Raw genomic sequence first — 25,229 nt, 5'->3', positions numbered from 1 at the left:
TGCTGGGGAGTGCACTGCCCCTGCCAGGGACTGCCCCATGGATTCAGGATGAGAGGGCAGGGATGAGCTCACAGGAGGGCCACTTGCCTTACTGAGCACGCCCCACACACACACTGGGTGCAGTAAACAGGGAGGTTTCAGCTACATGCAAATTCTCCCAATGATGCCAGCAACCCAGCATGGAGACAAAGCAAACCGGAATCCCATGATCACCCTCAAAGGAACATGCCAGTGGCAGCGAGACAATAGGCCAGCAGTACAAAGTTCTTTGGCCACATTGAAGGCACAAATGCCAAGAACCCTCTGACCAAGAGTGACCGGCTGCAGAGGGTTCAGCCTCAGAAAGTTTGACTCAGCAATGCAAATGGAACAGGCACAGTTCAGTCTTTTAAAGCTCCGGGGCTCCTCCTCAGGAAGGCAAGGAAGCAGTGGTGGGAGTGTGTTCCTCAGGTCAGAGTCCCCTGGAGCAAAGCCCCGATGACACTGTATGCTGTGTGTCTCTGGGCAAGTTACTCTAACTCTCTGGCTTCCAATTCCTCCTTCGTCCAGTTGTTGCCAAGATTAAAGGAAGCTACTAAGCACTCAGCATATCAGGGAGGGCTCACGTTTTTAGTTTTGGCCGTTACCTCATTAAGAAAAAGACTCTCATCCTGGGGTCTCTCCTTGGTCCTTCTGAAATGGGGGCACCCTTGCTGGGCTTGGGTAAGTACAGGCGGCTGAGGACTCAGATTGAGAACAGGGAGTGGATTGAACGGATCTGAGAATTTAAAGTCCCAGGTAATACATCAGAAAGGAGAAGGAGAAGGACCAAGGTGGTGAGGACGTGGCATTTGCACTTGGTGCACCATGGGCAGCCCTCCCTGAGCAATCCCCAGTGGAAGTGGTGGTGAGGCCAAAAGAGTTCTTCTGATCAGGAATGTCAAACTGAGGGGCACCTGGGTGGCTCAGTTAGTTAAGAGTCTGCCTTTGGCTCAGGTCATGATCCTGGAGTCCCAGGACTGAGCCCCACATCAGGCTCTCTGCTCAGTGGGAAGTCTCTCTGTCCCTCTACCCTGCTTGTGCTCTCTCTCAAATAAATAAATAAGATCTTTAATAACAAAAACAAAGAGAATAGGGTGCTGCCCCCCCCCCTCAAGTAAACCCCTCCTCCACCTGCAAATCCAGGAGTCAGAGAGAGAAATGGTAGGGGGAGGCCCTGAGGGAAGGCTGAGGCCCCACTCAAGGGGACTGTGGGGGACTCAGCCTTCCCTCTAAACAAGAAGAAAAAGCACCCGGGCTTCCAGCCTCTGGGGCCCTCGGCCTTTGGGGCCCTCGGCCTCCCGTCTCCACCCCACTACTTCCTTGCCAGCCAGTCCTTCTCCTATGTCCCTCTTCTGGACTGGCCCCACTGTAAATCCTGCAGCCCTTCTGGGGCAGAGGGACCTGCAGGCCCTCCATGGAAAAAACACAGGGCTGGAACCAGAGGGACCTAATTAAGGCTCTGCCTGCATGCTGAGTGGTCACACGATCTTGGGGATAACCTGAGAATGTGGTCACTTACCCATTTCCACATCTCACTTACAAGCCTGTACCCATGTGGCATGTGGTCTGTGGCACTGCTAGAGCCCCAGCAATGGCCCCCCTTCCTCTGAAAACCCCCAGAGGCAGTAATTAGGGCCACAGTGCAGCTCCAGAGGCAGAGCTCAGACCCCCAGAAGTCAAGGCACCCCTACCCTGACCCTGGCCTTGGGGTGGGCATGGGGATTGGAGGAAGATGTTTGCCACATTCGAGCATAAAGACCCGTCTCTGCTTTCCCAGGGTAAACACTATGGAAAGGGATGGGAACGTCACAAGAATCAAGTGACTAAGTACAATCAATTGGAAATTGGGGAGTATGGGAAAGTTGCAGGGCTGGGGGGAGCCAGGCTGGGGCAACCAGTAACAGAGAAGAACACACTAGCCAACTGGGGCTGGTTTTACAGGTTATCATGAGGAGCCTGGGCCTCATCCCATGGGCCACTGGAAGCTACTGAATGTTGTGTTTTCCCCAACCCACAGAGGAATCCGAATAGAGAAGCACAGCAATGAGCTCTGGGCTCTGGCAAGAGGTCACATGTAAGATGGAAGGAGGAGGCCAGCTGCCCCTGGCCTGGTGGTCAGGCAGCCTGTAGAGGCTGTGTCACCCCTGACCCCCCTGGCTATGCAAGGGGGGCTGTCAAGGACAGCTGAGATTTGGAGCCTGAGAAGATGAGGGTAGAAATAACATTGATGAGAGGCTAGTGGCACAGGGAACAAGAGTGTAGGCCTTCTGGGTTCAAAGCTCAGTTCTACCACGTACAGGATGTGTGATGCTGGGCAAGTTACTTAGCTTCTCTCTGCCCCCAGTGTCCCCATCTGTGAAATGGGGAGATGATAATAGTACCTGCCTCATAGTGCCTATAATATGTAAATGCCAAGAGCAGTGCCCGCACACAGTAGGTACTCTACAAGTGGTAAAGAGCAACCACTCTTTTGGGGGGAGCCCAATATGCAATAAAGTTGACCATTGTAGGGGGGGTGGGGAAAGCATGAGGCATTTAGAGAGGGGACAGAGACCGTGTCATGGAGGCCAAGCAGGCCAATACTTCTCCAGGGCCAAGACTGAGCTCACCAGGTCCCCATGGCCATAGAGCTGGGACAGTGAGCAGCCAGGTCTTGTCAGCAGAGGGTTGATGCCGGGCCTGCTGTCCCAGGCCCAATACTGTTCTCTGAGCAGTGCCAGGTGGCCTGGCAGTCCCCCTCAGGGGTGTCTAACCCCAGAGCTGGCATCAGCTGCAGCCTCAGTCCATCCTTCCCACCTGGAAGGGGCAGAGGGGCCAGCCCTGGGTACACGGTTTGTAGATGCTGGACAATGTCCTCCTACTTCTGCAGATCTGATCCAAGCTAGCAGAAGGCAGAAGCGCATATCGTCACCCAGAGGCAGCCATGCATAGGGGGAAACCAGGCGGCCGCCTACTCACCAGAAATAGGGGTCCCTACTTTAGAACCAGACCTGTGTGACTGGAAGGAGTCCGTCACTCCTCGCCCTGTCCCGCCCCCCAACCAAGGCTCTGCCTGCCCTGGAACCAGGCCCTGGCACCCCAGTCTTTCCCTCTAAAACCAAAGAATTTACCTCTATCCTGCAACATGGTGGGACAGTCTGATTGAAAGGGAATAAAACCAGGCCTAGGTACCCCTCCATATACCCATCCACCCCACACACAAGAGGGGCCCTCAGTTACCCAGTACTAGGAGCCGCTAAAAGGAGGGAGAGCCATCAACGCCTATGACTCCCAGTCAAGATGGCGGCTGGCCCCATGCACTGTCTCTCCACCTGGAGATCCTTCCAGAAGGGATACAAGATACAAGAGTCATGATGATAAAGAGAATAAAGGAGGTTAGGGGAGGGGAGCTTGGGAAAAGCGAGGCATCATCAAAGACAAAAAAACAGACTAGGAGTGTAATTGGTGATTCTGCCCAAGGGAGCCAGTTGGGCGCTCCAAACCCAGAGGCAAGGTGGCGGGTTCAGCCAGGCTCTTTGTAAGGTGGAAGGGTTACTTGAGGCAAACGTAGGGGCTTTACTGAATGTTGGCCTAGAGGGCAGTTACGAGGACACATCCCCCTCCCCACCCCCAGATACACCACCGTCTTAGCTGCCAGAGATCTACAACCACAGGCAAAGAGAGAAGGGGCTCTTGATTAAATTGGCAGCAGCAAGTGTCCCAGAGGAAAGACCTCTCCATTCAGGCATCCAAGGGCCCCCAGTCATGAGCTGCTCCCTGCCTGGTCTCCAGAATCCAGACCTGCTTCTGAAAGCCCCTCCCATACAAAAACAAAGACACAAGAGACACAAAGAGCCAAGGTCAGGAAAAGGCCCAAATGGAGCACTGTTGGACCCCAGCCCTCCTTTCCTCCCCTCCAGAACCCTCACTTTGACCAGGTTCCTGACCCTCAGGGAAGGACAGTCACTGGCCTGAGTGGGCCCATGACCCAATGCTGGCCAAGAGAATGCCAGAGGCTGGCTTACTGGATCTGTCTGGAAAAGATCTTCTCATTGTTCAGAACATAGGTCGGTGCACCTGGGTGGCTCAGTCGGTTAAGCGTCTGCCTTCAGCTCAGGTCATGATCCCGGGGTCCAGGACTGAGACCCTCACTGGGCTCCGGCTGCTCCCTCTGCTCGTGCTCTCTCTCATTCAAATAAATAAATAAAATCTCAAAAAAAAAAAAATAGAAGAACTATTGGTCTTTCCTGCCTCTAATTTTGTCACAGCTGTACGTGACTTGGGGACTTGCTATCTTGCCAGCAGCCCCCAGATGAAGGCAGTGCCAGGTCTGGAGGAGGGCAGAGGACTGAACCTAGGTCTCTGAGAGCAGCCGCCAAGCATGCCCAAGGGCCACTCTTGTCCTCTGGACTCCCTGTTATATGAGATGATTCTTCACTGATGAGTTCAGGGCAGGGTTTTCCATCACTTGAGCCAAAGGCCTTTGGACTAATACAAGGCAGACGGGCATATGTGGTCTCAACACTCACGTTCAGGAACTGGTACCTAATCTGATGGCAGCGATCCCTCGGAAGAGAATAGCCATCAGGCTTTCACTTTCCAAGTCACAACTATATTATTTTACAAGAGATTTGGAACAGGGACATTATACTTTTAAACAAAAAAATCGTCTTCTTTTTAGTCGTGAGATTTAAATTTGTTCCTCCCAACCAACGGATCTCAGCTTTGGGGAAATGGGCTTTAAACCCCATTGAGGGACACCTGGGTGGCTCAGTGGTTGAGCATCTGCCTTCGGCTCAGGGCGTGATCCCAGGGTCTTGGGATCGAGTCCCCACATCGGGCTCCCTGGATGGAGCCTGCTTTTCCCTCCGCCTATGTCTCTGCCTCTCTCTCTGTGTCCCTCGTGAATAAATAAAATCTTAAAAAACAAAACAAGACAAAACAAAAAATGTTGAGAAGCTGGATCCTCTCAGCAAATGGGTGCCCGCAGCTGGATACATGATTTGAAAGGGTCTGACTATCTGAGGAAGAGCTCCTGCTCCAGCCATGGGACTTAAGGAGGCAGACACCCAAGGCTGAGGTCTCTGCCACCAACTTAGCTTTTGTTTTTCCTTTTCAGCTGGAGTTTGTCCCATAGCCTGGTTCAGACACCTTGGACCACCTCTCAGGGGAATTAACACCAAGGCAGCCCTTCTGAGGGGACAGGGTCACTCCAGGGACCCTAGCTGCAGAGCCTCTTTGCTGGCAAAAGAAGCAGATGTGTTTGTGGCCAGGGCTCCCTCCTCCATCCTCTTCTGCTTCTGCCTCTTTTTCCCTGGGGCCCTGAGGCCTGCTTCAGGGAATGAAACCCAGGAAGGGGAAGAGTGAGACCAGCAGGGATTTCCACAGCTTAGGATCCAGCAGACTCCAGAGGGACTTAATTGCCTAGAACAGGGGTTGGCAAGCTACAGCCTACAGGGCAAATCCTTCTCCACGCGGGACTGGCGCAGTCTTGCTGGTGGGTGCAGTAAATGGCTGGTTCTGTCTTGTGGTGGCAGCTAAATAGTGGCAACAGAGACCCAAGGACCCACAGGCTCAATAGATTTACTGTCTGACCCCTTCTTGAAGGAGTTTGCCCGCCCATGACCTTGAAGGAAACTAGAAGGCCATATAGTCCATCCCCCCCACCCACCCACCCCCACCTCCCAAAACCCTGCCCCAAATTTCTCACCCCAAGAGGTCAGACCACCCACATCCCAGCAAAGCCCCAGAGTAAAGGGCTTAACACCTTCCAGACAATTTTTTCCATTTCTCAGCAACTCCAAGCATGAGAAAACTTTCTTCTGTATACTGAACCAAAGCTGTAGCCTCCCTTCCTTGTGTCCACCATGGTTGCGTGGTTCTCCACCACGCTCAAAGCTGTCAGCCACCATCCTCCACCTCGAGGATCCTCACTCCCAGGCCTTCAGTGCTTCCCTGTCTCAGGGACCTGGGTCCCCTCCCTGTCCTGGCTGGCTGCTCTTCCCTGGCTATGTCCACAGAGACCAGGACCCCTGCCCTCAGTGCAGCAGCCTAGAGTCCTAGTGCCCCTGGCATCCTCATGGGCTTCTAGGCCACATGAAGTGTCTTGTACATGGGTGGTGGACGGCTTTTCCAGAACTTGCATTCCTTCCTGTCAACCAGGATCATCTAAATCCAGCCGTTAAGAGTTCAAGCTTTTCAGGACACCTGGGGGGTGACTCAGGGGTTGAGTGTCTGCCTTAGTCTCAGGACGTGATCCCGGGGGTTCGGGATTGAGTCCCGCATTAGCCTCCTTACTGGGAGCCTGCTCCTCCCTCTCCCTATGTCTCTGACTCTCTCTGTGTGTCATGAATAAATAAAATCTTAAAAAAAAAAAAGTTCGAGCTTCTCAAGGGCAGTGACTCCTCTGGATCAATATGTATAATCCCAGCACACAGCAGGCACTTTGCTGAATGAGTGAAAGAATGAATAAGAGAATGAATGAATGAATGAATGAATGAATAGCTTATAAATAGTAGGTAAGAAGGAGGCTCATGATCATCACCATCATTATGGTACCACAGTAGATTATGGTTAGCAAATGTATAGACATTGCTGGCTGTGGGAGCCCAGAGGCGGGAACACTAGAAAAGGGGTCACAAAATGTCATGCAGTCTTGGAAGCAACCAGTCCATGTCTGGGGTCCATTTTCTTGGCAGGTCATTGACCATAAATCAGATTTCATCCTGCAGGAGAGTGTGGTCCTTGCTCCAAAGGCTCAGATGCCCGTGGACATGGGCCCTCCAAGAAGTACGTAGGATCCAGGACCAGTAGTGCTCTTCCATCGGCAACACTGATGGGACATGGGGGCTGAAAGAGGCTCTAGAGGCAGGACAGCATCATGTGGAAGAGATGAGCACTCAGGGATCCCTGGGTGGCGCAGTGGTTTGGCGCCTGCCTTTGGCCCAGGGCACGATCCTGGAGACCCGGGATCGAATCCCACGTCAGGCTCCTGGTGCATGGAGCCTGCTTCTCCCTCTGCCTGTGTCTCTGCCTCTCTCTCTCTCTCTGTATGTGACTATCATAAATAAATAAAAATTTGAAAAAAAAAAAAAAAGAGATGAGCACTGAGTGTGTGAGGGTGAGCGTGAGGTGAGCAGGACAGTGCACGCACGCCCAAGGCACAGGTCTTACTTAATGAAGCGGGAAACTGAAAGCCAACGTGTGCCAACCCTAGAGCGTGTGCTGGGCTCCTCCATGGAGCGACTCATCCCTGGTCACAGACAGTTCTGGCAGCCTCAGCTCGGAGACCCGATTTGCTCAGCCCATTTTTTAAAAATTAATTAATTTTTACAGATTTTATTTATTTATCCACGGGAGACACAGAGAGAGAGAGACAGAGAGGCAGAGACATAGGCAGAGGGAGAAGCAGATTCCCTGCGGGGAGTCTGATTCAGGACTTGATCCCAGGACCCCAGGATCATGACCTGAGCCAAAGGCAGATGCTCAACCACTAAGTCACCCAGGCGCCCCCACTCACCACTCAGAGACCCACTGGCTCAGCTGCATCATGAAACTGCAATGGCCTCGCCTAGTGGAAATCAGACCCTCCTCAAATCCAGTAAAAGAAGGTATTTCTATTTATTAGTTGCACTCGGGGTGCACCAGAGCTAGTGTATACATAAAGTTAGAGTCCCGTAGGCCCCACAGCTTTGAAAGCAGGCACCTGTTACCTGATCTTGCAAGGCAGAAGGGGAAAAGGATTTTTTTTTCTTTTTGCATAATATAAGATTTTAATAACTCACTGAATTTCAACTCTAATCACTCCATTCCAAATCCCTCTTATTCAAATTCTCATAATATGTGAAGAAGGCTCTGTAATGAGAGTGGAGGAGACTCCCAGAGAGAGACACACAGGGAGCAAAGAAGGAGGAAGAAACTCCCTGCAAAGATCTAACTGCCAGGAACTGTGACCGCCCTTGCGTGGCCTGTGGCACTCCGTGGCCTGTGGCAGGCACGAGGGCAGATGGAAACAACTGGTGCTTGAACGGGCCTAAGTGGTAGTTCTAGTTCCAAGTCATGGTGTCTCTCTGCCGGAAGCCAAGGCCCCAAAACAGAAGCCAGCCCGGGTTCTGGCTGAATGCCCTCCAGGAATTCAGACTAGCCCAGGGATCTCTCGGCCCCACCCTCCGGCGGCGGGTCAAAGGTGCAAAACCCAGTGCAGGTGAGGGAGTTTCAAATCCAAGGTGGGTCACTGTGCACTGAAGATGCAATCAGAGTCAGAAGCTCTCGCTTGTCTCTATGGGCTGGGGGGGGGGGGGGGGGGGGCGGGGAGAAGCACTGAGCTTCCGTTTGTTTCCATGCACTTTTCCCATCATCCAAGTCAGTTCACTCAAAAGATGCACCTGAGGGGCACCTGGGTGATTCAGTCGGTTGGTTAAGCAGCTCCCTTGGCCTCAGGTAATGATCTCAGGGTCCTAGGATGGAGTCCCACATCGGGCTCCCTACTCAGCGGGGAGTCTGCTTCTCCCTCTCCCTCTGCCCCTCTACACTGATCGTGCTTGCTCGTGCACTCTCTCTCTCTCTCAAATAAAATTTTGAAAAGATTTATTTATTCATGAGAGACACAGAGAGAGAGAGGCGGAGACACAGGCAGAGGGAGAAGCAGGCTCCATGCAGGGAGCCCAAGGTGGGACTCGATCCAGAGACTCTAGGATCATGCCCTGGGCTGAAGGCAGGCGCTAAAGTGCAAAAATAACAAAAAGATGCACCTGAGAGGGGGTGCCCTGTCTCTCCTCCCCGCCTCTTCCCCCAAGTAAAAGTCCTCAACTTCGCCTCTACAGCAAAGGGCTCCCCTCCAAGTCTACACCCCTTTCTTCCTCCCTCAGGGAGGAGAAAGGAGACTCGGGGAAGGAGCAGCTCCACAACATCCCAGCCTTTCCCCAGCTCAGTGGTGATGCAGGGTTGGAGGGGTGGCCATGACATCACCCTTTCGGATTCTCTCAATAAAAAGAGGACTCTCCCGGAGCCAAAGGCTCCTCTTCCCACCCTCTCTTTGGGGAACTGCAGCACAAGCTTTGAGTATAGCTGCAAAAACATCGCAGCCACATTTCAAGATTACAGCATTTGGGGCCTGCCCTTAGGTGGCTGCCCTAGGTACCTCCCTCCGAAAGAGGCCCCTGGAGAAGCCGGGGTAATTAAAATTTCCTGTCTAGCCTTAACCTCCCCCAGCTCGGGTTGCAGCCCTGGACACACACACACACAGAGTCGGTTTCTTCTGGGCCTTCTCGCTCTTCATTTAAAATCAGGCCACTGTTTTCTTGGCTCGGGCTATCCAGTAACACACTTGGAAACGGAGAAGAACGTTGTCTGGCCCAGGCTGATGGTGCCTCTGGCTTCCTGCACTCACTCGAAAATTCTCTTCCTCCTACAACACACCAGTTGGGAGCCAGGCTCATCTGCGGGAGACCCTAAGGGCACAGAGACAAGTCACCCCCAGCCCAAGAACCCAACATGCTCGCAGGCTGGGGAGAATCCAGTTTTTTTCCCAAACCTTAACAATCTCTAAGCAACAACATACTTTTTCTTTTCTTCTTTTTCTTTAACAGAACACTTTCAAAGAGGAAAATCAAATTTAAAAGATCACAGCCCGTTCTGCAGCATCTGCATGAATCTCTCTAGCCCTGAACAAAAAGAACGGGCATACTTTGTACCCGTCGTTGGGTTCTGAGTAAACTAAGGCGACATCAGAATTTGGATCTAGGAACTGATTAAGCAGAAATTCTTGTGGAAAGTAAGCGCACTCCTGGCGTGAGTTAGGGGGTGGGACGGGGTTCCATTGGTTTTGTGTTTTGTCATTAGACGGCAACTCCATTTTATTAGGATGGGGCTTTGGGAAGACTGATCCCCCTTTTGCTGGGGGTAGAAATCGTGCTGGCTTTGTTAAAGCCACTGACATCCCCCAAATGCGGGGGCCTCCCCGCTCTGGCTCCCCACTTCCACCACTCAGGAGGAAGGAGAAGCCATCATGGAGCCACAGGGACTGGGCAACTCTGCTCACTTGGAGTAATGGGTTGAATCAGGTTCCTCCCCCGCCCAATTCATGGCCACTCAGACCCTCAGACTGTGATCTTATTTGGAAATAGGATCACCACAGACATAATAAATTAAACTAAGATGAAGTCATACTACACTGGGGTGGACCCCAAATCCAATGACCAATGTCCTTACAAGAAAGCCATACAAGGACACACATACAAGGAGAGCACCATCAACAACGCTCGGCCGGACACTAGCAAGGTGTTGGAACGAGGTGCCCACAAGCCAAGGGGTGCCAAGGCCTGCTGGCAACCACCAGGAGCTACAAGACACACGGAAGGATTCTTCCCTAAAGCTCTCGTGGCTAGCAGAGCCCTGCTGAGACCCTGAATTCAGGCACCAGCCTACAGAAGGGCCAGAGAATGCATTCACAGTCTTTGAGGCCACTTGTTACAGCAGGCCGGGACAGTCATCCATTCCTCCAGCAGTGGAGCGAGTGAGTCCCATCAACAGAGCCTGGAAGGGCAACAAGGCAGGGCACAGCCCCAGTGGGACCAATTACTCAGCAGGGAGCCAGGACGCCACTCTCCAGCTCAAGAGGAGAAATCAACCTCAAAGAATAATGCAAACATTGCAAAGTGGTTTTGAAATTTTTTCTTTAATGATTTTATTTATTTATTTATTTATTTATTTATTTATTTATTTATTTGAGAAAGAGGAGAGAGAGAGCAGGAACTGGGGGGTGAGGAGCAGAGGGAGAAGCAGAAGAGTCCCCACTGAGCAGAGAGCCTGACGCTGGCTCTGTCCCAGGACCCTGGAATCAGGACCTGAGCTGAAGGCAGATGCTTAACCATCTGAGCCACCCAGGCACCCCTGGTTTTGAATTATTAAGCAAACGAAGGACAACATAAAATTTGCACATCCGCCAAAATGACAGCTGGGTGATCATCTGAAACTGAGTGATGCAAACCTCCTGGGCCCTGGCTCAGGGTCTGAACCCAGGAAGCCTGGCTCCACATTCCTGCTCTTCACAGCCTCCGCAGGCTTCTGCAGTGGATTAAGTTTAGAAAGCCAGGGACGCCTGGTGGCTCAGCGGTTGAGTGTCTGCCTTCAGCTCAAGGTGTGATCCCAGATCTGGGGATGGAGTCCCGCACTGGGCTTCCCGCAAGGAGCCTGCTTCTCCCTCTGCCTATGCCTCTCCCTCTCTCTGCATCTCTCATGAATAAATAAATAAAATCTTAAAAAAAAAAAAGTTTGGAAAGCCAGGCAATGAGAAGTAAGCTGGGATTTTTAACACGCTTATACTTTTTTATGCATAGAAAAGCAAAGAAAAAGAAAAAGGGACCTAGGGGTCACACTTCAACTGGGGACAGAAGCACAGTAACGACCAGTGCCAGCAGGGCGGGTGCTGAGCTGACACCCCCACGGGGCAGGGAGGAGAGTCAGGGAGGGGTTGGCACGTTCAGGGCTCCTCCAGGCAACCTAGGAGCCCGGGAGGCCCCAGTAAAGGGTTTCCTGGCCCAGCCCTCAGTGAGTGGCCAAGGCGGCTGTAGAGAGGGGTGAATGCAGGAGTGGGCATGGGGACAGAGGAGGGAGCAATCGGGTTTTCAAGGGGACCTACCTATGCATAGTTTAAAAGTTACTAGAGTTTTGTTTTGTTTTTTTTTTTTAAGTTATACAGGATAGCAGAAAGAAGAAAACATGAAAGAGAGCCAGAAGGGAATCAGGGCTGGGCTGTGGGCAGAGCTGGGACCAAAGAGCTCCTCGGCAGGCTGCAGAGAACCAGCAACAAGACAGGTGGCACTGCCAGGCCAGGCGGCATATCCCGGAATGCCAAGCTCCAGAGCAGCCTTCCTGCGTGCATGGGGGCCCACAGCCTGCCCCAGCCTTGGCAGGACCACAGGGGCAGGCAGCCCCTTGGACTGATGGGCTCAGGCAGAGAAGGCCCTCTGGAGGGAGGTGGAGGCAGCAGGAGGGCAGGGAGCCCTGGGGAGGGAGGGGGTTGGCAGGGGGACTGGCCAGATCTAGTGACCGCAGGCACAGCAGGGCCCCTTCACAAGATGGGGGATTTGTCCATCACCCAGAGTCACTGCCACACACTCAACTGCGTCAAAAGTATCCAGGTAACAAATCTCCCAACCCAGGGCCTGCTGACCCTGGTGGGGGTAAGGGCAGCCAAGTCTCGGCTGCCTCCCAGTATGGGAAGCTGGGCAGAATCACCCAGGGGCAAAACCAATGAGCTCAGATAGTAGGTGCAGAGTTTGTGGAAGCCCAGGAGTTGGAGCAATGCAACCCCTGTTTTGTGGGGTGTGGGGAGCCTGAAGGTGGGGCAGGGCATGGGGACATAGGGCTGGAGCCAAAGTTGGGGGGATGATCTTTAGCAAAAGGCTCCCCCTTCTAGGTCACATGCCATCTCAGCAGGTCACCCATCCATCTCCCCGTTCTCACAACACTCCTTAAAAGGAGCAACAGCCACCATTCTACAGATGAAAGGACAAAAGTGGTTAAGCCCCCAGAATAAAGGGGCTTCATCCCCACTCTCCCCCACTCATGATGCATAACTGGGTCTTGACACCAGGTTTAGGGGAGTCTTTCCCACCACAGTAGGGAAAGGCAGCACTCCCCAGTGGCCCCTGCCCCGGTGGCCACAGCAGCTACCTGGCCCTCACTGGAAGGTAGCAACTTGTGAGCATCTTAGCAGCAAGAGGACCAAGGCTTGGAGGGATTATGTAGCTTGCCCAAGGTCACAGACCCGAGGCCCTCTCTGCCCTACGTCCATCGGAATCCAAAGGCGACACTGTTCCCACTGCCCTGCTGGTGTCTCCAGATATTGCTCAGCTGACTTTAACTGGAGCGGCACCTCTGCCTCTCCCGCTGTCCGGGACACAGGGGGCTGATTCCCAGGAAGGCTTCTATGCACCAGCTTGGGCCTCAGATCCCACTCCCTGATGACAGGGGCTCCCAGTCCTGCCTCAGGACACTCATGGCTGAAGGGGAGCAAAGCAGCAGGCCTGAGCCTGCCCACAATCTGGGTCCAGGATGACCTATGAAGGTCATTCACAGCCAACCCAGCACAGGACCCTCCTACTTCGGCTAGAGCCCCGACATTTGCCTGTGAAAGCCATTCTTCCCCAGCACCAAGTCCCTGCTGCTAGGATGGGGCTGTCCTCCCCCCTCCTGGGGCGGGGCACGTGGCTCAGGCCTGGCCAATGGGAGCCACAAGTTCCCCTGGCCACAGCAATTGGTTCAGAGCCAATAAGAAACAATAGTAAAGCTAAAAAGAGAGAGAGAGAGACAATAAGGCCTTTGCTGTGGTTACTCTTTCCCGCTGGACTTACTGGAGCTTCTGTGGCCAGGCTGCCACCACCAAGGATAAGTCACCTGAGAATGGGGACAACAGAGAGGAAGCTGGCTTAAGATATGAGAAACTACACACCGATGGCATCATCTGAGCGCCTAGGTCCCGCCATACCTGACACCAATTGTGAGCCAATTAACCTCCTTTTCGTTTATGCCAATTTTGATTGAAAGGAACAGAAAACCCAACCTAGACTTCTTCCTGACACAGTAGCTCTGCTGGGACCCGGGACCACACACTGCCTTCCCTCTGGCCTGTTTCCTCACAGATGCCACCTTGCCGGAAGACCCTCTGTGTGGATGCCCTCTGTGACTCTTAGACAGCCAACAGACAAGCCTACCCTTTCAAAGATTTTTCTGCAGGCGGAAAAAAAGCAACAGAATAAATTAATAAAAGAAGCCGAAGTCACCGTAAAGCAGTCTGAAGGTGGAGGTCCCTAAGATGCACTCCCCCAATCCAGCTGGGCTGGGAGGAACTGCTGGGACATGAGAATAAAGGAGCCGGAGTCCTCCCAAGAGAGGCAGAACCCCAAATAAATCAAAGGGGCTCGGACAAACAATTCACCCATTGCTTTTCCATCTCCACCCAGACACTTTTTTTTTTTTTTTTGGCTGAACTCAGCCTTCCTTAATTGCCCAAATTAGTCCCACCAGGTGTGAACACCCACGAACAGTGGCTGGAAGCCAGGGAAACCAGGATGTCGGGGAAGCAGAGGAGGCAGGGAGGCTCCGGGTGCCAGCCTCTGCTGACCTCCACAGAGGCCGAGGCTGGAAGGCAGCCCAGCCTCAGGAAGGGGCCAAGGCTCCGGCCACACAGTGCCGGCCACAGAGCCTTTAAATAGAGCCTCCACGCGAGAGGACAAACACATTCCAAGGGCTTTTAAAAACGCCCCAAGCATGACCTGGCCGGAGGCCTCTGCTCCCCCAGGCATTTTTCTGGTCTCGGCCCAATTCTGGAAATAATATTAATAGCTCGGTTGGGAGCTTAGGGTGTGCAAAATACGGTATGGCCTTAAAAGGCCGGGACGAGTCCTGCCCTCAGTCTCCAGATGAGGAAACTGAGGCCCAGGGACCTCGGAGGATGCAGGATGCAAGGCCCAACAGTGGGAGCTCTCGGCGCCCCCCGCCCCACCCCCCACCCCCCACCCCCGGCCGGGGGAGCGAGCCCCGCGGGACCCGCTGGCAGCTGTCGCGTCCGGTCCCGACGGGCGCCTCCTGCCCAAGGGGCCAGAAGGGGTCACAGAGAGGAGGCTCCCCGGACGCGCTCGCTCCAGGAACGTCCTGAGCTTTTGCAACGCGTTTAACAAACTCCCAGTTCCCAGCGCCTTGGGTGCGGGAGCCCCCGCGGGGCGGCCAAGGAGAACTTTGCTCTTTTTGTGTTAAAAGATAAAAGGACGGCGGGGCTCCTCGCTCCCTGGGGAGAGAACGCTGGAGCTGGCAGGTGAGGCGCTCCGGTTCCTCGAAGTTGCGCGGCGACCGGCCCCGGGGGCGGGGAGGGGGGCGCGCGCGGGCCCGGGAGCCGGGGGCTCGACTGCCAAGGGCACCCCGGGAGCCCCCAGGGAGCCCACCCGTCCCGCGGGGCCCGGCCCCTCCCCGCTCCATCCCGCTCGGTCCGCGGGGTCCCGGGGCGCAGGGCGGCGCGGGCGCTCACAGTTTGAACCTGTTCTCCAGGTCCTTGACGAGGCGGCGGCTGAGCCCGGGGAACTCGGAGTAGGGGTGGAAGACCCTGCAGCGGCGGGGCCGCGCGGCGCCCGCGTTGATGTGCAGCCGGCGGGTGAGCTGCGCGCTCAGCTCGGCGTCCGCGCTGCCGGGGGGCGCCCGGCCCGGGAGGTCGGGCTCCGGGTCCCGCGCGGCCGGGGCGCGGGGCTCCGCCTGCGGGGGGCCCTCCTCCTCCTCCGCCGCCGCCGCCGCCGCCTCCCGCTGCAGTCGCCGCTGCAGCTTGAGCGCCAGCTCCGGGAGGGCCATGGCGACCCGGGACGCGGGCACGGCGGGCGGCGCGCTCCTCCGGCCTCGCGGCTCCGCGCTCTGCCCCCGCGGCCGCGGGCGGGCGGTTAAGAGGCGCGCGGGCGGGCGGGGCGGGGCGGGGCTTCGGGGAGGCGCCGCGGGGGGGCGCAGGTGCCTGCGAGGCCCGGGATGGGAGGTCGGGACCGCCAGGGGAGCCCCGGTCCTCTCCGACCTCGCCGCCCCCGCGCGCTCCAGGGAGCCCCGGGCACCCCTCGGCCCCTGCGGAAACGGCAGCCGCGGGTCCCACGACCGTTCGGGCGGTTCCTTCCTCCTCGAGGGGAGCTGCTCGCGGCCCAGGCCCGGCTGCAGGCGGGAAACCCCGAGCGCTCCCACGGCGGCAGGTGGCACCCCCGGGTCGCCAGGTCTGGGGGCGGGAGGCGCCCGCAGGGAGCCCGGAGCTGCGTTTCCAGCCTCCGTTGAAAATAGATGTTGCTAAAACATACTAAAAATACTAAAAAGAAATAAACAGAAAAGAGAGCAAGCAAGGGTAACGGGACTCGTGGCTCCCCCCCCCCCCCAGAAGCAAGGCACCAGCCGCGTGGCTTGGGGGGGCTCCAGCTTTTTCTGTGAAACACACAAGAAAGAAAAGGAAAAAAAGGAAGCTCAAGAATAAATAAATAAATAAATCAGCATTTTTATTTTATTTTTAAGATTTTATTTATTCATGAGAGACACACAGAGAGAGAGAGGGGCAGAGACACAGGCAGGGGGAGGAGCAGGCCCCACGCAGGGAGCCCAATGCGGGACTCGATCCCAGGGCTCCAGGATCACGCCCTGGGCCTGGCTGAAGGCGGCACTAAACCACTGAACCACCCGGGCTGCCCCTAAATCAGCATTTTTAACAAGCGGGTAAAATTAGTACAGTCGTCATTCTCCCTAAGGAAGGCTGATGCGGACGGCTGCTCCATGATCAAGGCGTTGTAAGTCCAGCCTGGACCCACTGCTCAGACCACCTGGTGGGCTGCTGACCTAGTCCTGTCTGTGACCTCTGCTGAATTGGGGGGCCTGAGACCCAGGACCAGCCTTTGGTATGTGTGTACAGAGCAAGCACAGGTCCTGCCAGGGATTCAGAGGCATTTCTGGAGGCCTAGTGGGAAAAAACAAAAACAACAACAACAAAAACCGTTATTTAGGGGCCTCTGGCTGGCTCAGTGGGAAGAGTCTGCAGCTGGTAATCTCCAGGTCCTTGGGTGCAGAGATTACTTAAAACTAAATTTTTTAAAGTTATTTAAAATGAAAAAGTATTAGAGAAATATTAAGGTTGGTTTTTTTTTTTAAGATTTTATTTATTTATTCATGAGAGAGAAGCAGAGATGTAGGCAGAGGGAGAAGCAGGCTCCACGCAGGGGGCCCAATGTAGGACTCCATCCCAGGACCAAGCCCTGAGCCAAAGGCAGATGCTCAATGGCTGAGCCACCCAGGCATCCTGAGAAATATCAAGTTTTTAAATGAAGATATCAAAATCTTTTCACATTCCTTCTAAGCAATTTTACCCAGTTCTGCAAAAGCAGCCTTTTTTATATCAGATGCCAATTGCTTGAAATGGCAATTAATGAATCCCTTTATATATATATTACAGAGTGCTACCCTTCCTGACCTGATGGTATGAAAAGATTTTATTTATATGACAGAGAGCACAAGCAGAGGGAGCAGCAGAGGGGGGGGGGGAAAAGCAGGTTCCCCACTGAGCAGGGAGCCCGAAGCAGGACTTGATCCCAGGACCCTGGGATCATGACCTGAGCTGAAGCTATCTTCAGCTTAACTGACTGAGCCACCCAGGTGCCCCGAGAGTGGATTTTGAATGCAATTCAACTTTGTCGTTTAAGTGTTTCTAAAGGAGGAAGCACTCTTTTTTTTTTTAAAGCTTTCTTTAATGTTTGGACATGGACAAACACCTATCATCCCATCACTACAATCAAGGTCATAAAAATATCCATCATCTCCTAAAGTTTGCTTGTGCCCTTTTGGTTTTTGTTTTGGGGAGCTTTTTGGGAACACTGAACGTGAGATTTACCCTTTGAAATTTTAAAATCCATTTACTGTATGCTATGTGTTAGACAGTGGATCTCTAAGGATATACTTTTGCAGAGTGTTCTGTAAAGTATGAGCTGTCACCTGGGTGCCATTCAAAAGACATATCACTTGCAAGGGACAGAGATTGGGGGCTGTGCCCACCAGCCATCCCCCAAGCTTCCTTGCCGCTGAGGTAGTGGAGGATGGAACACCTCCTGGGCGGTGCCCACCCCTGGCAGCAAAGCCACAGATACCCTGATGCTCACCAGGCAACACCTAGCCACCCCTAAAAATGAAGTCTCAGTATCTCATTAGTGACACAAGGTGAATCACCATAACTGCCATGGTTGAAAAAGCCCTGCTCCCCATCTCCCCTTCTCCAGTGTCTAGCTGGGTGTCTGACAAAGTCAAAACAGGATTGCTGAATGATGGGTCAGTATCGGTATTTACTATGCAAACATGACCCACGTTTTGTGAAATAAATTTCTAAAAAAAGATTAAAGGGACAGGGACCAAATTATGAATAGTTGTAAATGCTAGAAGTCAGATCATTTCCATTCTCTTTTTTAATTCTAATTTTTTCTGTATTGTTTATAGTGAGATTATAAACTGTTGTAATCAGAAAACAAAAGTTGTTTAAAATGAAGAGGTACCCCCCCATAAATAAATATAAATAAATAAATAAATAAATAAATAAATAAATAAATAAATAAATAAAATGAAGAGATACCAGAGGGTGGATATTTGCCATAGAGCAGCTGAAAATGCTTCACCCTACATCATCCCATGGCTTGTTAACATTCCTCCAGGGTGGCTAAAGGACCTTCTGCATTTCATAGAGATCAAATGTATTTTAACCTTTTTGCATAGACTTCTTTTTCAGTGTTTGCTGTGTAACAAACACTCCCCAAACCTGGTGGCTCTAAACAGCAATATTTACTTTGCTCACAAATCTGCAGTTTGGGCAGAACTTCATGGGAAAAAAATCTCTTTTCTGACCCACCTGGGGTAAACAGGAGCGACTCCAGGGCAGGGGCAAGAATGAACCTGAAGGCTCTTTCCCTCACCGATACAGAATTGATGCTAATACATCAATTAATGCATTAGCCATCAATGAATGGCTAATGCTTGGTTCTTCCTTAGGCTGTTGGCTGGAACACCTACACACGGCTTCTTCATGTGGTCTAGGCCTCCTTATAACACAGTGGCTGGGAGCCCAGGTCAGCCTTGCAAAGAGGAGTCGCCTTTAAAAAAAAATTTATTAATTTATTTGATAGAGAAGGGGGTGGAGGAGGAGCAGAGGGAGAGGGACAAACAGGGGCCGGATGGGGCCCCAAACGGGGTTCCATCCCATGACGCTGAGATTATGACCCGAGCCAAAATTAAGAGTTGGAGGCTTAACACACTGAGCCACCCAGGTGCCCCAAGGGAGTCGCCTTTTATGATGTGGGCTCAGGAATCACATAGCTGAACCCTATTAGTCAAGGCAGCCACAAAGGAGAGGGAATATAAATCTCCACCTCTCAGTGGAGGAGTGACAACATCACATCTAAGAATAGCCAGTGAGATGGGATACATACTGTTGTGGCCATCTTTGGAAAACACAATTTGCCTGTTCTCCCTCCGCAGATCCCTGCCGGATTGAGTCCTATTCCGGTTCTGTGGCATCTGGACAAGAACAGATAAGTCTTTGAGTCTGGATGCGTTGCTACAGATCTCTGCGCCCTCTGGGAAGGGCTGACCTGCAAGTCATACAGAAGATGGAATGAACTAACTTCCAGAAAGGGAAAAACCTTTCTGAGAGAGCAGAAAGCTGGAGACACTTCCATCCCTGGAGGCAGAATGCCTCCTGCTTGTGTTTCCATTAACAACTTCTTTAAAAAAAAAAAAAAAAAAGATTTTATTTATTTATTCATGAGATACACAGAGATAGAGGCAGAGACATAGGCAGAGGGAGAAGCAGGCTTCATGCAGGGAGCCTGACATGGGACTCAATCCCAGGACCCCGGGATCACGACCTGAGCCAAAGGCAGACACTCAACCGCTGAGCCACCCAAGAGTCCCCCAACTTTAACAAGTCAAAACCTCAGAGCTTGGATTTGTGTTATTTTTTTAAACCTTGTTTTAAAGATTTTATTTATTTATTCATGAGATACACACAGAGAGAGGCAGAGGGAGAGGCAGGCTCCCCGCCAGGAGCCCAATGAGGGATAAGATCCCAGGATCCCGGGATCACGACCTGAGCCAAAGGCAGATGCTCAACAACTGGTGCCCCTCGGTGCCCCTCAGATTTGTTTTAGAAAGAACTGTTTGGGGGCACCTGGATGGCTCAATCAGTTAAGTATCGGACTCTTGATCTCAGCTCAGGGCTTGATCTCAGCGTCATGAGATCCAGCCCCACATTAGGTTCCAGACAGAGCCTACCTAAAAAAAAGTTGGTCCCTTAAAAATTAAGTCATTATTGATGCCATATGCTCTTCCCAAGTTTCTTCATCCTATCCAGCGTTGAAGTGAAAATTTTCTAAAATTAGACCATGATGATGGTTGCACAACCCCTTGAATATATGAGAACCACTGAACTGTACATTTCAAAAGGATGAATTTTGTGGTTATGTGAATTATATCTCAATATACCTGGTATTTTTTAAAAATGGCAATAATAATCTGTTGCTTCTTAAATAATGTCAGTGAGAAGAACACTGTTTTCCATCTTAGTATATGTCTTTTTTTTTTTTTTAGAGAGAGAGAGAGAGAATGCAGGGTGGGGAGAGTAGGGAGGAGCAGAGGGAGAGAGAGAATCTCAAGCAGAATCCCCACTGAGCGTGGAGCCCGTCTCAGGGCTCAACCCCACAACCCTGAGATCCCAAGCCCAGCAGAAATCAAGAGTCGGACACCCAACCCACTGAGCCACCCAGGCGCCCCAAAACTCAAATATTCTTGATAGCAAATACTACCAATTGTTTACCATGAAGCAACAGGCTCACTTGGTTCATTGTTCAACGAAGTGTCTCCAAGTATCCCACTGTCAATAACCGCAGTTCGTCAGTTGTTCTTTCACAAAAGAAGTAATGTTCCCTGACAAAGGGGGCTAGTTCAGCTCACAGCTCAATCAATAGTGCAAGTGCTTTTCTCGAATGACTACTACACTTTGGTAAGAGAGCCCCAAAATGAACTCACGCTTATCTGGTCAATTAATTGACGACAAAGGAAGCAAGAATGTACACGGGTGAAACGGAAGTAGTGGGACCTCTCAGCACTAACTCAGGAAACCAAGTGGCGAAACCTGGTGCTGTCAAGGCCAACTGCTGGGCATCCCGAGGGAGCCGGGCGGATCCAGAGCCCAGCTCTAGGCTGGGTTTGCCAACACTGCTGCTGAACAAACTCAGATAAACTCATCACAACAGAAACGAATAACTCCAGAGACTTTTTGAAGGTTTTGGACAAGAGATAAGGAGAGATTGATTTCAGGTGGCTACAGCCAGGGGGAGGGGGCAGGCTCAAGCTTTGACAACCTGCCTCTCTGCCAGCAAGATGGACATGGAAAGTTCTATAGGAGAGGTTCAGGCAGGTGCAAGAGAACAGGCAGAGAGTGCGTGGTTACTGGTGCAGGCTGGTTTGTGTTTAGCCCTTGATCTTGGGCAGGGAAGGGGACTGTGCGGGGTCCATTGCTAGGCATTCCATTGCTATCAGGGCTTCTCTGGCAGTTAGAACGTTCCAGTCATTGCCAAAGCCTCAAGAAAGTGGGATGAGAAATAATTGGTGTGGACTATGGTTGAGCTAGAGGGCTCATTGACAATGGGGAAAAGACAGTCTCCAGCAAATGGTGCTGGGAACACTGGACAGCTACATGTGAAACAATGAAACCAGACCCCTTTCTTGCACCGTATGCAAAAATAAACTCATGGATTAAGGACTTAAATGTGAGACTTTGAAACCACAAAATTCCTAAAAGAAAACATAGGCAGTGATTTCTTTGACATTGGCCATAGAAACATTTTTTTTCTAGGGATGCCTGGGTAGCTCAGTCAGTTAAGCATCCTATCCTACTCTTGGTTCTGGCTCAGGTCATGATCTCGGGGTTGTGAGGTCGAGCCTTCAACTGGCACCACACTCAGTGGAATCTACTGGAGATTCTTTCTCTTTTCCTCTTCCTCCTCCTCTGCCCCTTCCCTCAGCTCGCTTGCATACACTCTCCCTCTCAAATAAATAAATAAAATATTAAGAAAAAAAAAAAGAAACATTTATCTAGATGTGTCTCCTCAGGCAAGGGAAACAAAAGCAAAATTAAACTATTGGAACTACACCAGAATAAAAAAGCTTTTGCAGGGATCCCTGGGTGGCGCAGCGGTTTGGCGCCTGCCTTTGGCCCAGGGCGCGGTCCTGGAGACCCGGGATCGGATCCCACGTCAGGCTCCCGGTGCATGGAGCCTGCTTCTCCCTCTGCCTGTGTCTCTGCCTCTCTCTCTCTCTCTCTCTCTCTCTATCATGAATAAATAAAAATTAAAAAAAAAAAAAAAAAAGCTTTTGCACAGTGAAGGAAACCATCAATAAAACAAAAAGCAACTTACTGAATGGGAGAAGACATTTGGAAATGATATATCCTAAAAGGAGTTAGTATCTAAAATATATAAAGAATGTATTAAATTCAACGTTTAAAAAAACCCCAAATATTCCAATTAAAAATGGGCAGAGGACATAAATCAATATTTTCCCAAAGAAGACTTGCAGAAAGTCAACAGACACATGAAAAGATGCTCCACATCTATCAGTAGGGAAAGGCAAACCAAAACTACGATGACATATCGCCTTACACCTGTCGAAAGGGCTAGAATAAAAAACATAAGAAATGACAAGTGTTAATGAAGATATGGAGAGAAAGGAACTCTAGTGTGCTGTTGGTGGGGTGTAAGTTGGCACAGCCACTGTGGACAACTGAATGGAGGGTCCTCCAAAATTAAAAAATTAGAGGTACCTGCCTGGCTCAGTGGGTACAGCATGCAACTCTTGATCTCAGGGTTGTAGGCTCAAGCCCCACGTTGGGGATAGATATTACTTAAAAAATAAAATCTTAAGGGTGCCTGGGTGGCTCAGTTGGTTAAAGGTCTGCCTTTAGCTCAGGTCATGATCCCAGGTCCTGGAATCAAGCTCCTTGCTCAGCAGGGGTTCTGCTTCTCCTTCTCTCCACTCATGCTCTCTCTCTCTGTCTCTCTCCAATAAATCTTTTTTAAAAATTAAAAAAAAATCTTAACAAAATTAAAATAGAAATACCATATGACTCAGTAATTCCACTACTGTGTATTTCCCCAGAGAAAATGAAAACACTAATTCAAAAAGATATAAGCACCCCTATGTTTTTTCTTTGGTTTTGTTTTGTTTTAAAGACTTTTTTAAGATTCTTAAAATTTATTTGAGAGGGAGAGCATGAATGAGGAGGAAGAGGGGCAGAGGGAGAAGCAGACTCCCCACTGATCAGGGAATCTGACATGGGGCTTCCTCCCAGGACCCTGAGATCATGACCTGAGCCAAAGGCAGACGCCTAACCAATTGAGCAACCCAGATACCCCAAAAGATTTTATTTTTAAATAATCTCTACACTTCAGAGGCAGCCCGGGTGGCTCAGTGGTTTAGCACCGCCTGCAGCCCAGGGCGTGATCCTGGAGACCTGGGATCCAGTCCCACGTCAGGCTCCCTGCATGGAGCCTGCTGCTCCCTCTGCCTGTGTCTTTGCCTCTCTCTCTGTGTGTCTCATGAATAAATAAATAAAATCGTAAAAAAAATCTCTACACTTCATGTGTGGCTCAAACTCACAACCCTAAGGTCAAAAGTTGCATGCTAGGCACCCCTGCATCCGTATGTTTATTGCAGCATTATTTACTTGTTTGTTTATTTATTTTTAAAGATTTCATTTATTTATTCATGAGAGACACAGAGAGAAGCAGGCTCCATGCAGGGAGCCCGACGTGGGACTCGATCCCGTGTCCCCAGGATCACGCCCTGGGCTGAAGGCACCGCTAAACCGCTGAGCCACCAGGGCTGTCAGAGGCAACCACCTTTTAAAGGATTTTACACCACCCTGGAAGGAGCCCTCCACCCTTGCCCTCATGTTAGATAGATGTCAAAACCGCAATTGGATGACAGGCACACAGAGGGCTAATCAATAACAGAGCCCGCCGGCAAGCCCCTAATAACCCCTAGACTTGGAAACTCCAGTGGCAACCCTCTTGGGTCCCCTCCGTCTTCGAGAGCTTTGTACTCTCCCTCGATAAGCCTTACTGTACTCTCAAAAAACTTTACTTTGCTGCCCAGCACTCTTCCTCTGGTCTACCTCTTCATTCTTCAAAGCAGGGTGACCAAGAACTGTGGGGGCTAAAGGAAAAGAAATGCTGTAACACCCATAAGTCCCTGCCCTCATGGCCTACATGGGGGGGGGCGGTAGTCAATAAGATGAATGTATTAGGTGATGATAAAGACCAAGGCAGAAATAAAGTAGAACCAAGTGTAAGATGTGGGAGGGAAATAGGTTGCAGCTTCAGATAGAAAAAAAAATTAAAGATGTTATTTATTTATTCTTGAGAGACACAGAGACATAGGCAGAGAGAGAAGCAGACTCCCCACAGGGATGAAGGACTCTAGCTCAGGACCCCAGGATCAGGACTTGAGCCAAAGGCAGCTGCTCAACCTCCCTCAGGTGGTAAGCACTGCCCGAGCCAGGGAGACCCTGCACGAGGGACCCCAAGACCTCGGTGGACTTGACCCCCACGGCCCACCTGCATGCACCCACTGACCTCCATCCCACATTTTCCTTATATAAATCTGGGAGCATTTTCGGCACTTCTGAGACCATCTTCGAGCTGCTAGTCTGCTGTCTTGCGGTGTTGGCCTCACTGAAACAATTCCTTTCTTGCTTCACCACCGCTGGTCCCCCTGCCTTTGGATTTTGTCAGCAGTGAGTGGCTGAACCTGGTCTTTTTGGGACCCCCGGAGCCAGGTGCTCTTGCACCCCTGCGCCCAGCTACAAAATGGCCAGGAGGAGTCTCCTCTGGGAGGCACATTTAAATAATGGCCAGCAGGGGCACCTGGGCAGCTCAGCGGTTGAGCATCCACCTTTGGCTCAGGTGTGATCCTGGGGTCCCGGGATCGAGTCCCACATTGGGTTCCCCGCAGGAAGCCTGCTTCTCCCTCTGCCTGTGTTTCTGCCTCTCTGTGTGTCGCTCATGAATAAATAAATACAAATCTTTAAAAAAAAATAATGGCCAACCCCAAGAGCCAGTTTCAGGTCTTTGTTTTTGTTTGAGAAACCCTGAAAGTGACTCCTGTCTGTCCCCAGTGGAAAGCCCACAGGCTCTCCCTAAATGGGATTTCTCCCCTTCCTCTTTTAGCCAGGAAGTGTAAAAGAATCCCTAACTGGGCCTTGCCTCCTCGGGACCCCCTGGCCAGGCCCTGGAAGGCCCCCCGCTGGCACGGCGGCAGAAGAAGGTGCTGGCCCAGAGCTATGGAGCAAAACCCTGGGAGCTTTTTAAACCTGACTCCAAGCTGCAGTCCAGACCCAGAGGCTCCAACCCCAGGTGATGATGCCTGGTCCCCAGGCCCCTGAGGCACCAGGTATCCATGTCTGTGGCCTTGGGGACTTATCAGGGAGCCCCCCCAGGGGGCAATGTGCTCAGACTCAGGTTCCCTGGGTGGCCTCAGCTCTCTGCTCAGAAGACAAAGAGACTCCAGACAGCAAAAGCTGCTAACAGAGAAAATATTCACCTCCCTATTTCTCACCCGATAGAAGCCACAAAGAACTAGGAGTGGGTCCAAATGAATCCTACAAGGTTGGACACCCCCCGCCCCCT

At 51.7% G+C, this 25,229-nt stretch overlaps 1 protein-coding gene and 2 long non-coding RNA genes across 4 annotated transcripts in view; 1 reads left to right on the top strand and 2 right to left on the bottom strand.

Annotated features, from left to right (window-relative positions):
• The window catches only part of EFHD1 (EF-hand domain family member D1), a 44,900-nt gene extending 29,513 nt beyond the window's left edge, over window positions 1-15,387 (bottom strand). Inside the window, exon 1 of one of the 2 annotated variants that reach the window (XM_077869251.1) lies at window positions 15,035-15,387. In XM_077869251.1, the coding sequence (XP_077725377.1) occupies window positions 15,035-15,339 (305 nt within the window). In that variant the 5' untranslated portion in view covers window positions 15,340-15,387. Of the gene's footprint in view, window positions 1-15,025 lie in introns of both variants that reach the window. The other variant, XM_077869250.1, reaches the window with a different exon arrangement.
• The window catches only part of LOC144296229 (uncharacterized), a 44,992-nt gene continuing 34,308 nt past the window's right edge, over window positions 14,546-25,229 (top strand). Inside the window, exon 1 of the long non-coding RNA XR_013363401.1 lies at window positions 14,546-14,815. This is a non-coding gene — a long non-coding RNA (uncharacterized LOC144296229). The remainder of the gene's footprint in view (window positions 14,816-25,229) is intronic.
• Window positions 16,012-20,732, bottom strand: LOC144296228 (uncharacterized). Its single transcript, XR_013363400.1, has 3 exons — window positions 20,357-20,732; window positions 18,972-19,059; window positions 16,012-16,465 (listed from the first exon to the last, which is right to left on the bottom strand). It is a non-coding gene; the product is annotated as an uncharacterized LOC144296228 (long non-coding RNA).

This window comes from Canis aureus, chromosome 24 (genome assembly GCF_053574225.1).
Source record: "Canis aureus isolate CA01 chromosome 24, VMU_Caureus_v.1.0, whole genome shotgun sequence".
Classification (NCBI taxonomy): domain Eukaryota; kingdom Metazoa; phylum Chordata; class Mammalia; order Carnivora; family Canidae; genus Canis; species Canis aureus.
Note: the sequence above shows the minus strand (reverse complement) of the source record. Positions and strands in the feature narration are given on the sequence as shown.